The 18751-nt window shown below is 41.0% G+C and overlaps 1 protein-coding gene across 1 annotated transcript in view; it reads left to right on the top strand.

The window, feature by feature from the left end:
• The window catches only part of LOC147880899 (uncharacterized), a 61818-nt gene extending 43281 nt beyond the window's left edge, over positions 1–18537 (top strand). The window contains exons 3-5 of the mRNA XM_087402177.1: positions 12785–13021; positions 17622–17793; positions 17889–18537. Of these exons, the coding sequence (XP_087258303.1) occupies positions 12785–13021; positions 17622–17793; positions 17889–18451 (972 nt within the window). The 3' untranslated portion in view covers positions 18452–18537. The remainder of the gene's footprint in view (positions 1–12784; positions 13022–17621; positions 17794–17888) is intronic.
• Positions 18538–18751: the final 214 nt, after the last annotated feature.

Here is an 18751-nt window from a genome sequence, read left to right as displayed (position 1 = left end):
TCCATGCACCCTTTTACAAAAAGCCCATCCATGTTCTAGAATAGCTAGCTTTTTTCTAACTTTAGTTTATACACTTAGCCAAGCCACTAATATTCCGAAATTCAAATATGTACATAAGCTTTTGTAATTTCAAAAATTAGGCATAAGTCTTATTCATCCCCACATCGGTGGAGTTGTGCCTACACGCCCAAAATATGGCGGATCATGCTTGCCAAATGCCATCGCCTGATCAATTACTCTTCCCTTGGATTCACACGATCAATAGTAATAGAATATTTCAAGCATAAGATAACCTTGGAATTAATCACCACAATCAAGCAACCTTTCAGTATTATAGCAACACGAAATCAATAAATCACAGATGAATGGTGCACACATGCGACACATACCATCTCATGGTGCACCTGATGCTACACATGAATAAAGTCGTATGTATGGTGCACACATGCTACACATACCGTCATCGCATAAGTGGTGCACACAATGCTACACACTCATACAGCCCGTAGCCATATATCCAGCCATGTAGGAGCACACATGCATCACTATGGAACAGCGAGCACACATGCATCAGTTGCATGACAAAAATGTTGGATCTCACTAAACTAAATACTAAAGGATTAAATTAATGGGATAATTGCAATTCTTGTAACATCGGTAGTTTCTACCTCATTAATAAATATGATGGGACTTCAACTAACACAAACAATCCTCCTAGGAAAATAAGATTGCCGCAACACATAACCCAAAAAACACACCATTGCGATAGGAAACCCTCATGGGATCTACAAATCTTTGAGAAACACACTAACACTCTTCCAAAATACGCACAAACTCTCAAAACTCACAAATGGAAGAGACAGAACAAGCATGCTGGGTACAATCTCCTCTCATAGGAGTGGTGCTCTCCTCCCTTGTCCTATGTATTTATGTATATTTCTCAAAAAGCTTTTGAGCAAAAATCATACAAAAAGCCTCCGTGCTTTCCTCCATGCACCTTTTTACAAAAAGCCCATCCACCTTCCAGAATAGTTGGCTTTTTCTAAAAATAAAGCCTTTCTCTAACTTTAGTTTATACACTTAGCCAAGCCACTAATATTCCAAAATTCAAATATATACATAAGCTTTTGTAATATCAAAAATTAGGCATAAGCCTTATTCATCCCCGCATGAGTGGAGTTGCCCCTACGTGCCCAAAATATGGCAAATCATGTATGCCAGATGCCATCGCTTGATCAATTACTCATCCCGTGGATTCACACGATCAATAGTAATCAAATATTTCAAGCATAACATAACCTTGGAATTATTCACCACAATCAATCAACCTTTCAGTATTATAGCAATGCGAAATCAATAAATCACATATGAATGGTGCACACATGTGACACATACCATCTCATGGTGCACCTGATGCTACACATGAGTAAAATCATATGTATGCTGCACACATGGTACACATACTGTCATTGCATAAGTGGAGCACACAATGCTACACACTCATACAACCTACAGCCATATATCCATCCATGAATGGTGCACACATGCGACACATACATCTCATGGTGCACCTGATGCTACACACGAATAAAATCGTACGGATGGTGCACACATGCTACACATACCATCATCGCGTAAGTGGTGCACACAATGCTACATAGTCATGCAGCCTGCAACCATATATCTAGCCATGAATGGTGCACACATGCCACACATACCATCTCATGGTGCACCTGATGCTACACATGAATAAAATCATACGGATGGTGTACCCATGCTACACATATCGTCATCGCGTAAGTCGTGCACACAATGCTACACACTCATACAACCTGTAGGCATATATCCAGCCATGTAGGAGCACACATGCATCACTATGGAATAGCGAGCACACATGCATCAGTTGCACGACAAAAATGCTACATCTCACTATACTAGACACTGAAGGATTGAATTAATGGGATAAGTCCATTTCTCGCAACATCTCATTTATAAATATGATGGGACTTCAATCCTCTCAGGAAAATATGATTGTCTCAACACATAACCAAGAAAACACACCTCTGTGACATGGAACACTCGCGCGACCTGCAAATCTTTGAAAAACACAGCAACACTCTTTGAAAATATGCATAAACTCTCAAAATTCACAAATGGAAGAGATAGAACAAGCGTGCTAGATACAATCTCCCCCCATTGGAGTGGTTCTCTCCTTCCACCTCCTATGTATTTATGTATACTTCTCAAAAAGCTTCTAAGCAAAAATCATACAAAAAGCCTCCGTGCTTTCCTCCATGCACCCTTTTACAAAAAGCCCATCCACCTTCTAGAATAGCTAGCTTTTTCTAAAAATAAAGCTTTTTTCTAACTTTAATTTATACACTTCATATTCCGAAATTCAAATATGTACATAAGCTTTTGTAATATAAAAAATTAGGCATAAGTCTTATTCATCCCCACATCAGTGGAGTTGCGCCTACGTGCACAAAATATGGCAGATCATGTTTGCCAGATGCCATCACCCGATCAATTACTCTTCCCCTGGATTCATACGATCAATAGTAATGAAATATTTCAAGCATAAGATAACCTTGGAATTAATCACCACAATCAATCAACCTTTCAGTATTATAGCAATGCAAAATCAATAAATCATAGATGGATGGTGCACACATGTGACACATACCATCTCATGGTGCACCTGATGCTACACATGAATAAAATTATATGTATGGTGCACACATGCTACACATACCATCATCGTGTAAGTGGAGCACACAATGTTACACACTCATACAGCTCACAACTGTATATGCAGCCATGAATGGTGCACAAATGTGACACATACCATCTCATGGTGCACCTGATGCTACACATGAATAAAATGGAATGGATGGTGCACACATGCTACACATACCGTAATCGTGTAAGTGATGCACACAATGCTACATAGTCATATAGCCCGCAGCCCTATATCCAGCCATGAATGGTGCACACATGTGACACATACCATCTCATGGTGCACCTGATGCTACACATGAATAAAATCATATGGATGGGTCACACATGCTACACATATCTTCATCGCGTAAGTCGTGCACACAATGCTACACACTCATACAGCCTGTAGGCATATATCGAGCCATGTACGAGCGCACATGCATCACTACAGAATAGCAAGCACACATGCATCATCACTTGCACGATAAAAATGTTGGATCTCACTAAACTAAATACTGAAGAGTAAAATTAATGGGATAATTCCATTTCTCGCAACATCGGTAGTTTCTACCTCATTTATAAATATGATGGGAAGGAGAGCACCACTCCTATGGGGGGAGATTCTACCCAGCATGCTTGTTCTGTCTCTTCCATTTGTGAGTTTTTAGAGTTTGTGCATACTTTCGAAGAGTGTTGCTGTGTTTTTCAAAGATTTGTAGGTCCCGCGAGTGTTTCATGTCACAGTGGTGTGTTTTCCCAGTTATGTCTTGAGACAATCTTATTTTCCTGAGAGGATTGAAGTCCCATCATTTTTATAAATGAGGTAGAAACTACCGATGTTGCAAGAATTGGAATTATACCATTAATTTAATCCTTCAGTATTTAGTTTAGTGAGATCCAGCATTTTTGTCGTGCAGCTGATGCATGTGTGCTCGCTATTCCATAGTGATGCATGTGTGCTCCTACATGGCTAGATATATGGCTATGGGCTATACGAGTGTGTAGCATTGTGTGCACCACTTACATGATGATGGTATGTGTAGCATGTGTGCACCATCCGTATGATTTTATTCATATGTAGCATCAGGTGCACCGTGAGATGGTATGTGTCACATGTGTGCACCATTCATGGCTAGATATATAGCTGCAGGCTTGTATGAGTGTGTAGAAATGTGTGCACCACTTACATGATGATGGTATGTGGAGCATGTGTACACCATATGTACGATTTTATTCATTTGTAGCATCAGGTCCACCATGAGATGGTATGTGTCACATGTGTGCACCATTCATTTATGATTTATTGATTTCGCATTGCTATAATACTGAAACGTTGATTGATTGTGGTGATTAATTCCAAGGTTATCTTATGCTTGAATTATTTCATTAGTATTGATCGTGTGAATCCAGGGGAAGAGTAATTGATCGGGCAATGGCATTATCCCATCATATTTATAAATGGGGTAGAAGCTACCGATATTACGAGAATTGGATTTATCCCATTAATTTAATCCTTCAGTACTTAGTTTAGTGAGATCAAGCATTTTTGTCATGCAACTGATGCATGTGTCCTCGCTATTCCGTAGTGATGCATGTGTGGTCCAACATGGCTCGATATATGCATGTAGGCTATATGACAGTGGTGTGTTTTCCCGGTTATGTCTTGAGATAATCTTATTTTCCTGAGAGGATTGAAGTCCCATCATTTTTATAAATGAGGTAGAAACTACCGATGTTGCAAGAATTGGAATTATCCCATTAATTTAATCCTTCAGTATTTATTTTAGTGAGATCTAGCATTTTTGTCACGCAACTGATGCATGTGTGCTCGCTATTCCATAGTGATGCATGTATGCTCCTACATGGCTCGATATATGCGTGCAGGCTATATGGGCATGTAGCATTGTGTGCACGGCTTACATGATGATGGTATGTGTAGCATGTGTGCACCATCCATACGATTTTATTCATGTGTAGCATCAGGTGCACCATGAGATGGTATGTGTCACATGTGTGCACCATTCATGGTTGGATATATGGCTACGGGTTGTATGACTGTGTAGCATTGTGTGCACCACTTACGCGATGATAGCATGTGTAGCATGTGTGCACCATCCGTATGATTTTATTCATGTGTAGCATCAGGTACACCATGAGATGGTATGTGTCACATGTGTGCACCATTCATGGTTGGATATACGGATGCAGGCTATATGAGAGTGTAGCATTGTGTGCTCCACTTATGCAATGACGGTATATGTAGCATGTGTGCACCATACGTACGATTTTATTCATGTGTAGCATCAAGTGCACCATGAGATGGTATGTGTCGCATGTGTGCACCATTCATTTGGGATTTATTTATTTCGCGTTGCTATAATATTGAAAGGTTGATTGATTGTGGTGATTAATTCCAAGGTTATCTTATGCTTGAAATATTTCATTACTATTGATCATGTAAATCCATGGGAAGAGTAATTGATCAGGCGATGGCATCTAGCAAGCATGATTTGCCATATTTTGGGCATGTAGGCGCAACTCCAGTGATGCGGCCATGAATAAGGCTTATGCCTATGGAATATTAGTGGCTTGGCTAAGCGTATAAAGTAAAGTAAGAGAAAAGCTTTATTTTTAGAAAAAGCCAGCTATTCTAGAAGGTGGATGGGATTTTTGTAAAAAGGTGCATGGAGGAAAGCACGGAGGCTTTGTGTATGATTTTTGATCAAAAGCTTTTTGAGAAATATACATAAATACATAGGAGGTAGAAGGAGAGCGCCACTCCTATGGGAGGAGATTGTACCTAGCACACTTGTTCTGTCTCTTCCATTTGTGAGTTTTGAGAGTTTGTGTGTATTTTTGAAGAGTGTTGCTGTGTTTTTCAAAGATGTTTTTCAAAGATTTGCACATCCAGCGAGTGTTTCCAGTCATAGTGGTGTGCTTTTTGGGTTATGCGTTTTGACAATCTTATTTTCTTGGGAGGATTCTTTGTGTTAGTTGAAGTCCCATCATATTTATAAATGAGGTAGAAACTACCGATGTTACAAGAATTGGAATTATACCATTAATTTAATCCTTTAGTATTTAGTTTAGTGAGATCCAGCATTTTTGTCGTGCAGCTGATGCATGTGTGCTCGCTATTCCATAGTGATGCATGTGTGCTCCTACATGGTTAGATATATGGCTACGGGCTATACAAGTGTGTAGCATTGTGTGCACCACTTACGCGATGATGGTATGGGTAGCATGTGTGCACCATCCATATGATTTTATTCATGTGTAGCATCAGGTGCACCATGAGATGGTATGTGTCGCATGTGTGCACCATTCATGGCTAGATATACAGCTACAAGCTTGTATGAGTGTGTAGAAATGTGTGCACCACTTACACAATGATGGTATGTGTAGCATGTGTACACCATACGTACGATTTTATTCATGTGTAGCATCTGGTCCACCATGAGATGGTATGTGTCACATGTGTGCACCATTCATCTATGATTTATTGATTTCGCATTGCTATAATACTGAAACGTTGATTGATTGTGGTGATTAATTCCAAGGTTATCTTATGCTTGAATTATTTCATTAGTATTGATCGTGTGAATCCAAGGGAAGAGTAATTGATCCGGCAATGGCGTTATCCCATCATATTTATAAATGGGGTAGAAGCTACCGATGTTACGAGAATTGGATTTATCCCATTAATTTAATCCTTCAGTACTTAGTGTAGTGAGATCAAGCATTTTTCTCATGCAACTGATGCATCTGTCCTCGCTATTCCGTAGTGATGCATGTGTGCTCCTACATGGCTCGATATATGCATGTAGGCTATATGAGTGTGTAGCATTGTGTGCATGACTTACGTGATGATGGTATGTGTAGCAAGTGTGCACCATCCATATGATTTTATTCTGAATGTGTAGCATCAGGTGCACCATGAGATGGTATGTGTCGCATGTGTGCACCATTCATGGCTACATATATGGCTGCGGGCTGTATGACTGTGTAGCATTGTGTGCACCACCTACACGATGACGGTATGTGTAGCATGTGTGCACCATCCGTATGATTTTATTCATGTGTAGCATCAGGTGCATCATGAGATGGTATGTGTCGCATGTGTGCACCATTCATGGCTGGATATATGGCTGTGGGCTATATGAGTGTGTAGCATTGTGTGCTCCACTTACGTGATGATGGTATGTGTAGCATGTGTGCACCATACATACGATTTTATTCATGTGTAGCATTAGGTACACCATGAGATGGTATGTGTTACATGTGTGCACTATTCATCTATGATTTATTGATTTCGCGTTGCTATAGTACTAAAAGTTTGATTGATTGTGGTGATTAATTCCAAGGTTATCTTATGATTGAAATATTTCATTACTCCTGATCGTGTGAATCCAGGGGAAGAGTAATTGATCGGGCGATGGCATCTGGAAAGGATGTGTAAGAAAATAATACAATGTCTGTGCTCAATAGATAATAGGATCTCGTACGCAAGAGAGAAAACAAGATAATATGGAGAAAATTTGATTACTGTAGAATTGATACAATAGATGGCGATGCCTCCCAACCATGTGCTAATGTGAAAGAAGCTTTATGGCATGCTGGAAATAGTAGAAGATGGAGGTTGGATACTAAGAAATCAGGGTTGCTATAGCTAGTGATGAAATGGGCTTCATGAGCTTGCTCTTATATAGCTGTTGGGATATCTCAAGGTGTATGCCTCAGGCACACCTTATGTTTCTATGTGTGAGTGCTAGAGGCACAGTTAGGTGCCCACAAGCACAGCTAGGTGGTGGAAAAGCCACATAGGATGATTGAGTGAATCTAGGAGCAGATTGAGGAGATGATTGTGGAGCTTTGAGGTCATCAGTGATGTCAGTGACCTTGTATGAGGTGCCTACTTAAGGACCTCTCTCTTCTTCATTCTATAAGCAAGTATTCTGATTTTGTGTCAACTCTACTCTTTCCTTTCAGTGTTCCAACATGGTATCAGAGCCATTTGATCCTCCTTGAGCCCTAGTTAGGTGCCACATCATCATCTTCTTCTTCACCTTCATCTTCCACCTTCCCTTCCAAAATCGATTTTGGAAGTGCAAGTTCTCTTCAAACCTGCATTCTCAGCATCTCATCCTTTAGGAGAGTCTTCCCAAGAGCAGGGCGAATCTACAGAACAAGCTACACGACTTATCTCGCCATCTTCTGGGCGGCATTGTCTCAGGAAGCTGTGACAATCTTTTTCCTGGTTCTCATTGCGGAGAGCTACATTGTCGATTTCCTCTTAGAGGGAGCTGGGCGACATCACGACCTCCCTGCTCATCAAGTCTGAGCCCTTTTGGAGCAGTATACGGGTAGTTTTCGACGAAAAACCAGTCCATTTTTCCTCTACAATGCTGGGCGACGTGGCCGTTTTCTGCGCAAATCCTTTCTAAGGGAGAAGCTCTACCTATTTACCTTTCTCTTCAGTACAAAAGCCCTCTGAATTCCGACCTTTGCATAACGATTTGGAGCATATTTCTGAGTTGCCTCTTTGGCCATGAAAGCTTGACTATGCAAGTCTAAGTTTGACCTTGGACAGTCAAAGTTTGACTGATAGTTTGACCAAGATTTATTTTCAGTCTGCTATGCTCATTTTTCTAGCATCTACTTAGTCATTTCTTGCTTAGACATCTTGCATTTCAAGATTGTTACTCTTTGAAAAGATTACTTTTTATTGCTCATATTTCACCTGTAAGAGAGAAGACACTACCCAATACTTGGGTTAGAGCCTCTCATGGCTTGCTTATGCCAAATATGTGAAAAGCCAAAACATCAAGCAATGTCTTGTTATGCTACAAAGGATGAAAATGTCAACCTGACTTCCTTGTTGAAGATTGCCAAAACAATGGTTGCCAAAAAGGAAGCAAATACAGAGATCTACCCTCTCATGGCACTTTTATTTGACTCCAAGTACAAGAAAAAGATGAAGGTCAAACACCTAAGATATGCTTCTCTACACAACTATGGAGATGACAAGATAATTGTTATCTTGAAGGATATGACTTTCAAATCCACTTGTTCTATCATAGTACCATCTTATAAGGTTATAAGGCACTAGACACTGCCCATGTGGTAAGACCTTGCCTTGACATGGATATTTTGCCTCCACAAGATGAGGCATCCCATGAAGATTATGCATTTTAAATCATCTCTATGTATGCTCCAAATCTCTCTTTTTATGTCAAGGTACTCAGCCTGGATAGTCCTCCAAAATGAATGAAAATAAACTATTGTGTTTTGTGTGTTTTGTAAACACCTCTGGTCACCATATGATGTAATGGAATTGCAGAAAGAAAAAACAGGCATATTGGAGAGGTATCTCGGGCTATGCTAAATGAAAAAGATCTACCAGATTATTATTGGGCTGAAGCAGTTGCTACAGCAGTCTATATAATGAACAGGACTCCCACTGCAGCAATACATGGCATGATGCCAGAGGAGATGTATACTGGTAGGAAACCAGATATTTCTCATTTGAAGATTTTTGGTTGCATTGCCTATGTCCATGTGCCAGATGAGTTGAGGTCCAAGTTGGATCCAAAAGCTGAGAAGTGCATCTTTATTGGTTATTCTCTGCAGCAGAAAGGGTATAGATGCTATAACCCTTCTACACGTAAGTTCACAGTGAGCAGAGATGTTGTTTTTGATGAGATGAGCAGTTGGTATAAACCAGTAAATGTGATGATTGATGTAGATGCACAAAATGGTATTGCTGCACAGAATTCACAGCAGCAATCACAAAATATCAGTGGACCTGCAGTGTCCTCTAGCAGTGGTTCACATACTTCACCATGGACAGGTAGATTGAGATCAGGAGAATCTCCTCAAAGCAATGCAGATAGTGGTACACAGGTATCACGAAAAGGAAAAGAGAAGGTAGATTAGTCCATGTTTGATGTGAATGTAGGTCACTCTTATGTGGATGGTGAATCCAGTGGCTCAGAACAGAGCATTGATGATGAGTTGGGTATTCCTTCTGTTGTTACACCTAGAGTAAGGAAGACCAGGGATGTTTTGAGAGCACCTGGAAGTGAGCCTATTTTGCGCAGGTCTACCAGGGTTAGATATCCTGTGGATAGGCTGAAATATGACGGATTTACAGCCATTCACTATGCCTATATGGTCAAAGTGATACAAGAACCAGAACCCACTTCTTTTGAGCAAGCCATGGGAAATGAAAAATGGGAGAAAGCCATGGATGAAGAAATGGATGCCTTGGATGCTAATGCTACATGGGAATTGGTGCCTTTGCCTAAAGGCAAGAATGCAATTGGTTGTAAGTGGGTTTATAAGATCAAGCACAATGCAGATGGTTCTGTTAATAGATACAAGGCAAGATTAGTTGTCAAGGGGTATGCACAGACATATGGCATTGATTATGAAGAAACTTTCAGCCCGGTTGCAAGGATGGCAACCGTAAGAGCAGCCATTGCTATGGCTGCATCAAAGGGATGGTCTTTACATCAGATGGATGTAAAGAATGCCTTCTTGCATGGTGATTTGCAAGAAGAGGTCTTTATGGAGCAGCCAGCAGGTTATGTTCGTGCTACTCATCCTGAGTTTGTTTGCAGGTTGAAGAAAGCCTTGTATGGCTTGAAGCAAGCACCTAGAGCATGGTCTGACAAGATAGGATAGTATCTTGTCACTATTGGCTTTCAGATTTCCAAGGCAGATTTCTCACTCTATGTGAGAAAAACAGAGAAAGGGATTATGCTGCTGGTCATTTATGTTGATGATTTGATCATCATAGGTGATAGTGATGAAGATATCCTTCATGTGAAAATGCTATTGAGGCAGAAGTTTGAGATGAAGGATTTGGGAGAGCTGCGTTATTTCTTGGGCATTGAGGTGATTAGATCACCAAGTGGGATACACCTCTTACAGAGGCAGTATGGATTGGACATGCTGTCCAAATATGGGATGACAGGCTGTAAGCCTATTTCAGTTCCTTTGGAACAGAATGTGAAGCTGAGCACAGATGCAGGTGAGCTTCTAGAAGACCCTACTATGTACAGACGCATAGTAGGAAGTTTGATTTACATGACTATTACCAGGCCAGATTTGAGCTATGCTGTTGGGTTGGTAAGTCAGTTTATGCAGGCTCCAAGGAAACCGCATTTGGATGCGGCTAGATGCGTACTCAGGTATGTGAAGTCCACATTGCAGTGTGGACTATTTTATGAGGCTGGGGTTCAGATACAGTTGCATGGATACACTGATGCTGATTGGGCTGGTAGCATTTCTGATAGACGATCTACCAGTGGATATGTGTTCTCTTTTGGGAGTGCTGCAGTCACTTGGAGCAGTAAGAAACAGCCTACAGTTGCCTTGTCGAGCACAGAGGCTGAGTATAGGGGTGTAGCAATGGCTGCATGTGAGGTAGCTTGGTTGCATAAGCTACTCTATGATATGCATCAGTCTACAGATGCGCCGGTTGTCATTTATTGTGACAACATGAGCAGTATACACTTGGCAAAGAACCCAGTCTTTCATGCCAGAACAAAGCACATTGAGGTGCATTATCACTATGTGCGGGGGAAGGTTTTACTAGGTCTTATTGTCTAGTTTATGTCAGCACAGAGGATCAGGTAGCTGACATATTCACGAAAGCATTGGGCGCAGAGAAGCTGCACAAGTTCAGAGACCTGCTTGGTGTGCAGGATTTGGGATTGAGCTCGAGGGGGAGTGTTGAGATATCGAGCTCCACTCGAGATATGCCAGGGTGACCGTTGTGTACTTATGTCACCGACTTGTTAGCTGGAGATGCGGTTGGTACATCGCCCATGAATAATAGCTAGATGACAGCTATCCTTATCTACTATAGTTTGTGGCTCAGTTAGTATGCCACCTTAGTCAATGGCATATAAAAATCTAAGGGTCTTACGGCCTTTTCCAGTTCTAAGCATGAAAGGCCTAGCAATTGAACATAAGTAAATATTAAGGTCCACAAGAAGCAAAAGGACTACCAAGCTCCATTTTTAAAGAAAAATATTTCCCACCATTAAGCTCTTTTTTTTTAAATGGCAACTCTTTTATGAGTTACTGGTGGACTGTTCTATTTTCTGAGTCCCTGCAAAAGAGTAACAGCAGCTGGACTGCTCTGGTCGCGGACTGTTCTGTTTTCTGAGTCCCTGCAAAAGAGTAACAGCAGATCCCGCGCCCCCCTATCTCTTCTCTTCTTCTTCTTCTCCTTACCCACATATAGGGTTCTTCTATTTCTTTGTACTAGAGTTCTTTTGGCTTACACAACTAAGAAGAGGAAAACTATTTTCAGCCTCCACCTTCGTGTGTATTCCCCCATTGTGCATGTGAGAAAGCCTCAAGTGAGACTCCTTCCCTCTCTCCCACAATCTTCACAGTCACATCCAAAAACTTTGAAATGTGTAGCTGAAGGTTTCTTACCAGAAAAGGCTTGGAGTGGAGTTATCCCGTTCACAGCCTTCGTGTAGCTATGATTGAGGATGTAAACTAGAGTGTTACATTCTTCAACCCAGAAAGTATTTGGAAAATCTTTCCCTTTCATCATACTCCGGACCATTTTGCAGATGATGCGCATCTTGCGTTCTGCTACTCCATTTTGCTGTGATGTATGTGGTGGGGGTTTTTGCCTCTTGATCCCATGAATTTTGTAGGAACTTTCGAATTCAATTGATGTAAACTCTCCACCTCTGTCTGATCTCAGCTTCTTCACTTTCCTCCCCGATTCTTTTTCGACCATCACATGCCATTCCTTGAACCAACTGAAAGCCTCATCCTTCGTCTTCAGGATGTATATCCATATCCTTCTATTGTTTAAAAGAAAGTCTGTTTATTTTGCTTAGAGGCCTTATGAAGCTTTTGCTTCCAAGGAATATACAGCAACTATCTTGAAGGAGAGGTTCAAGAATAGGAAAACCAGATTCAAGAATTACATCAATAACTGTTACAGTTCTAGCAACAGTCCCAGGCAACATTAGCAACACTTTAGGGTACTAATTCAGCCAAAAAATTTTCTAAGCTTTTGTCTGTGCAGGTATCTGAAAATATGGCACCAGGGCCAAGTAATCAAAGTAGAGGTCATGTGGAGCTGAAAGAAAACTTTCAAGAGGATTCGGTACAACCAGAAGAAATACTTCAAGATTTTAAAGTTGTTCATGATTTGACCGGAGGATACCAGGGTGCATTGTTGTTCAATCACCATTCGGAAGATATGTTTAATGTAGTGCAAAAGAAAGATAAGGATATAACTAGTATTGTTCCAAAGAAACAGGTACAAAATGAATAGAAACAATTTGAAGATCAAGTTGGGGACCAGTTTGAAGAGCAATTTATGTAAGGAGTTCAGCATGAAGATCATGATGTTGATCATGAGTTGATTCCCGGACTAGTTCAGTCCCGGTAGACCATTGTACTGGATTTACTACAGTAGATAAATGAGTGGGTTGAGTGGGTTAAGTCTCAATAATTTTGTGGCACAAAAGTGATTGTTCCACCTATGAACTATTTATCTTTAGCAATGATATAGGATGTATGGAAAACCTTAATGGGATTTAGTTGTGTAACCGTTGATGAGGCACGTCTACAAGTTAGTAAGCAACTACCATATGTAGAAAGTTGGTTGTTTGGCTCATATACCTGTCATGTAGTATTTCGAATGTGGATATGATGTTTCTAATCGGACTCTGTTTTGTCTAGTTCTAGCCTATTCTATATATGTTGTTGTGATAGAAGCATTTATAATACAAGGAATGTGTAGTTGTTTGCCTTAATTGACTATCCATGTTGCACCAAATCTTGAGTTAATGTGTTCTCTTTCGGAAGTTCTGAATGCATTCTTGAAGATGCTGTATTTCTACTAATAGGTAGATTTTGGGATTTAGTCTCTGCCTGTTACAGTAATCTCTTTTTCTTCAATTTGAAGCTCTCAGTATGCACTATTGTTAACTTTTATATTTAAATTTTTATGGTCGCTAGCTGTAATCTTTTGGCCTTTAAGGCTCTCAGCAATTGCTGAGTTTTTATAAATGTAAGATACTTTGTTTAATTTTTACTCGGTATAAGTTGTTAATTTTTATATAACTTGTTATTGGATGTAGATGTACATTGTAATCTCTTTTGCTCAATTTTCACTCGATAAATTATACTTTTTTCTTATTTATATTTACAGCAACAAGGACTAATATATCAGTAAAGCAAGACTACAATTTCCTTAGTTTATGACCAAAATAGCGCTAAAATATCTCCAATGACCCACGTTGTGGTTGCATGGAGACACATCTAGAAAAATACAATTAAACTTTCAAAAAATGCAATTGACTGATATGGCCCTTGAGGGGGCCCCTCTAGGGGCAAGGGCCATATCGATATGCATTATACAATATCCAGGATACCACTAGACAGAAATGGCATGTCGATATGGCCCTGCCCCTAAAGGGGACCCCTCAAGGGCCTTATCGTCAATTGCATTTTGCGTGGTTGCATAATGGAATGTGCTGGTCGTCATAGACCTCCTCCTGTAATACGTAAAAATAGGTAATGGAGCTATAACTCCAAGAACTAGTGCGGTGGTCTCTCCAAGACAACCTTGAATTCTAGATAATGACAGGACATCAGGCCAGAGACTACACTGAGGCAATGCTTAAAATGATAGATTGCATCTCATTACTACGCCAAAAATTAGTGCGGTGGTATCTCCAAGACAACCTATGATTTGCATGGGCAAAGTTGCGGCAAAAGGCTGCATGATGACAAGTGGTCAGGCCAAATACTACACTACAGTGGTGTTCAAAATGATAGATTGCATCTCATTATTATGCCAAGAACTAGCATGTTAGTCTCTCCAAGCCAACCTTCAATTTTAATGATCTGCATGGGTGTGGTGCCCAGTGACAGGTGGCAAAGCTACGGCAAAAGGTTGCACGATGATAAGTGGTCAGGTAGCTCAGGCCAGAGACTATGCTACACAAAACAGTGCAGAGATGCTGTGTGTAGAGAAATGCGGTGTTTAGAATAAATAGATTGCGCCTCATTATTATGCCAGTGTGCCATCATGACGTTGGGAAAATTTTCGACGAGAGCATGGGTCTGTGTAAAATTCAAAGTTCACCCAGGAGCGCATCGCATCGTGGCCCCAAAATGGCCCTAAAAATAGTTTCACGATTGGCTACACCCCAGCAAACATTGACCCTGTTACAAAAACAGGATAGAGAATCATTTACAATTGCTTGTTCTACAAGATTACCACATATAGAATAGCTCATCATTTTATATCAAGCTGTTAATGTTAGGCATGTTGTCTTAGTATCTATAATTTCAATGTGTTACAAAAACAGGCTAGAGAATCACTTACAATTGCTTGTTTTACAAGATTTTCTTAATGTCTATAATTTCAATGTATTCTAAAAACAAGGTAGAGAATCACTTACAATTGTTTGTTCTACAAGATTACCACATATAGAACAGCTCATCATTTTATATCAAGGTCTTAATGTTAGGCATGTTGTCTTCGTGTCTATAATTTCAATGTGTTACAAAAACAGGGTGGAGAATCACTTATAATTGCTTATTCTACAAGATTACCACATATAGAACAACTCATCATTTTATATCAAAGTCTGCTATAGTTTGTAACAATGATATGAGGCATGCACATGATAGAGGTGGCCTGAGATTTTTGAGCAAGCAGTCTCTATCCAATATGCCTTATATGTTCTACTAGACTATAGTGTATGCAAAAGTCATTACTGAATTGACAACCACAATGCTACTTTGTCTTGAATTTGTATTGAACTTCTAGGTTCCTTTGTAAAATTTAGCATAGAAGCATGGCTTGTTAAATGACAGAAAAAATCCAATATAAGGGATCTTTTTCATCTTCTTTTTTCATGAAATCATTCGCATTTTTTGAAAAGAGAAATGAACATATAGGTAAAGTGTAGGAGTGTGACCAAAACCTTGACATAGCAATGGATGACTAAAGGATTAATCTAAGAGCATTCGAAGGAAAGAGAATGCAATGCATTGTAAAACAAGGTGAATGATATTTAATCATTTAGAAGGCTTGCCCAAGATTAAAAAAGCAAACAAAAAAGAGGATGTAGAGATGATGAATTGAAAGAGAGAGAGAGTAGCTAAAAATATGGAGGATTTGTAGAGAAGAAAATAAATAGCAAATGGATCATAAAATAAATCATGAGTTTTCAAAAATAAAAAATGGCAATTTCTTGCTTTTCCTAATCGCCTTCACTTAGACCTACCTCACGACAGGCCAAAAAAGAATCCATTGGGATGGTGTGGAGGAAGACTGCATGAGAGAAAGGAGAGAGAGAGGGAGGAAGGAAGAGGGAGAGAGGTGGGGGGGAGCGAGAAAAGGTGGAGATGGTGTGTAAGAAGAGAGAGAGAGAGAGAGAGAGAGAGAGAGAGAGAGTCAACCACTTTTAAGTCTGCATTCAAGTCCATTTTGGAGCTAATGAAGAGAAGCCAAGTATCAACATATTGTCCAATAGGAAAAATGCACTTTCAAAAATTCTAAAAATGCTTAATTTTTTCTTTGCTTGGCCAGCACTAGAGAGTTTTCTAAGACTCTAAAATCCTGAGGAGCCATGTGGCACATACGAAGCCGTTAGATCAACTGACCTATTATTAGCTACTTACAATAGCCCATATAGTTAGCAGCTAGCTCATATACTTAAGGTGTTTACACACTAGTCCGCCACTCATGGGCATGCCCAAGGTAAATTCTAAAAATGCTTAATTTTTTCTTTACTTGGCCAGCACTAGAGAGTTTTTTGAAACTCTAAAATCTTGAGAAGCCATGTGGCACATTCGAAGCCGTTAGATCAACTGACCTATTATTAGCTACTTACAATAGCCCATATAGTTAGCAGCTAGCTCATATACTTAAGGTGTTTACACACTAGCCCGCTCATGGGCATGTGTAAGGTTGATGGACGGGCAAGATTGGCCACCCACAACCCGCCACGGTGCGGATTCATTTATTGCTTGGGTAGTGGTCATAGTGTGGAAACTCTGGCCAAGCATTCTAGTTGCCCAATTGCTAGGGCTACCCAGAGAGCCAATGAATGGAAGCATTAGACTTCAGATTTTGCCATCATTGAAGTGATCACTCAATGTCTTGCGAAATGAAAATTCACACGTATTTTGTCCACCACCCTTGTACTTATCAATCCATGAAATGGCAAGGACATTTTGTGATCCATTATTGGAGTCGTCACTCCCACTGTCCACATGCTACAGCCTCGGAGAATTGATCAGGGAATGCAAGAATGTTTCGAATTCCGTAACAAGGTCTCCAACTCATCCTCCATGTTACAGACCTTACCCGTTTGCACACTAATCTTCGATTAATACTTAAAGGGGAGGGGTTGATTAAGCGCTTGGTTTGTACAGTGCTTCTCACGTCCGCAAAACAATAGATGTCAACAGCACATGGCTTGCCGCTTGAGCCTTGCAGGCAACGAGAAAAGACGGTTGAGACGTATTTTTCAAGGCACGATGAAAAGCGCAGTGTGAATGAAGAAAAACCTCTTTGATTTTAAAATGCATGGTCAACGAGGATTGCGGCATTTTCTCACGGCGGCTAGAACTGCTGGTTGCCGCGAGGAGGAGGACAAGCAGGTAGAAGCAGAACTCCACGAGCTAATAACATGCAGCAACGTGAAGGGAACCAAAGCTACTTTAGGAAGGACATGGAGCATGCAAGCTGTGAGACAGCTAAGTGCAGGCGGGGGCGGGCCGCGGCTCTATTTCATATTTACGCTCATCACTCATCCTAAAGCTTTGCTCGTTCCTCGATCCGAGTCCTGTACTAACTGCTTGTATGTGCGGTTCTTCAATACAATATGTCTCAGGGAAGAAACAGCGCCTGGCACCTCCTCTGCTGCACTACTCTCACCCTAATCGTCTTCACTCGACGCACCTACGCAGCCCAATTCATTGTCGGCGACACCAGTGGATGGAACTTAAATGTCGATTACCTTGCTTGGGCTTCCAAGTACTCGTTCAGAACAGGCGATACTCTTTGTAAGCAAGCACCGTGCAGTCTTTTCGTCTGTCTTCGTTAGTGCCCCATAATCCATTCCTTCTCATGATTTTAGCCTCTTTGCTTTGGTTTGCAGTGTTCACGTACTCGGCCGAGGTGCATGACGTCTACCAGGTTAGCCCAGCCGATTACCAATCTTGCACCCTCACGAATCCCATCCAGATTTACACCAACGGAAACACTATCGTCGCCTTGACGGACGCTATCTCGTACTACTTCATCTGTGGCATTCCGACACACTGCTCGCTGGGTATGAAGCTTGCCGTTTCTGTGTCCCCAGCAGCAGCTCCAGCCCCTTCCTCAATAACGGCTGCTTACCCCCCCCTTTCCTCTTCAACAACCCCTGCTTCTACTCCGCCTCCGGTTGCATCATTTCCCTCCGCTTCCAAATCTTTTCCAGCTCCTGCGGCTAGTACGGCTTCTAGTTCTCCTACGCCCTCGACGAGTCCCGCACCTACACCTTCAAATCCGTCGATTCCGACGCCAGCGATCTCTACTCCAGTAGCCTCTCTGGGCTCTTCAACCCAATCACCCACGTCCGCATCGTCGAGTCAGAGCAACCGTTCATCGGTTGCGGCGGAGGTGGTCACCGCCATGGCTTCTGCTGCCATTCTTTGCGCCTTAACATGTATTCTGTAGTGAGGATTTGTGACCCCACAATTACCTTGTGGATTGTATTCCCTATTGATATGAATACAGGGATGCAAATCTGGGCGATTCTTTTCATTAGGGGAATATCTGGTTGATTCTGGTTGCCGCATTTCAGAACTGTGGATGTCTTTTAGTCATTCTTTCTGTCGGCTTTTAGCTTCATCGGAGCTTCCTCTTTCCTCGTATCATGTACCGTTACCGAATAAGCATTACTCCAATTTCTGTGTTTTGAGATCCACCATCCACTTCTATGCAGCTGGAGTTGACTGTATCGTAGTTGATTGCAAG

This window comes from Dipteris shenzhenensis, chromosome 31 (genome assembly GCF_047967505.1).
Source record: "Dipteris shenzhenensis isolate YYH24624 ecotype China chromosome 31, Dip_SZ_1.0, whole genome shotgun sequence".
Lineage (NCBI taxonomy): Eukaryota > Viridiplantae > Streptophyta > Polypodiopsida > Gleicheniales > Dipteridaceae > Dipteris > Dipteris shenzhenensis.
This window is presented reverse-complemented; position numbering and strand designations above follow the sequence as displayed.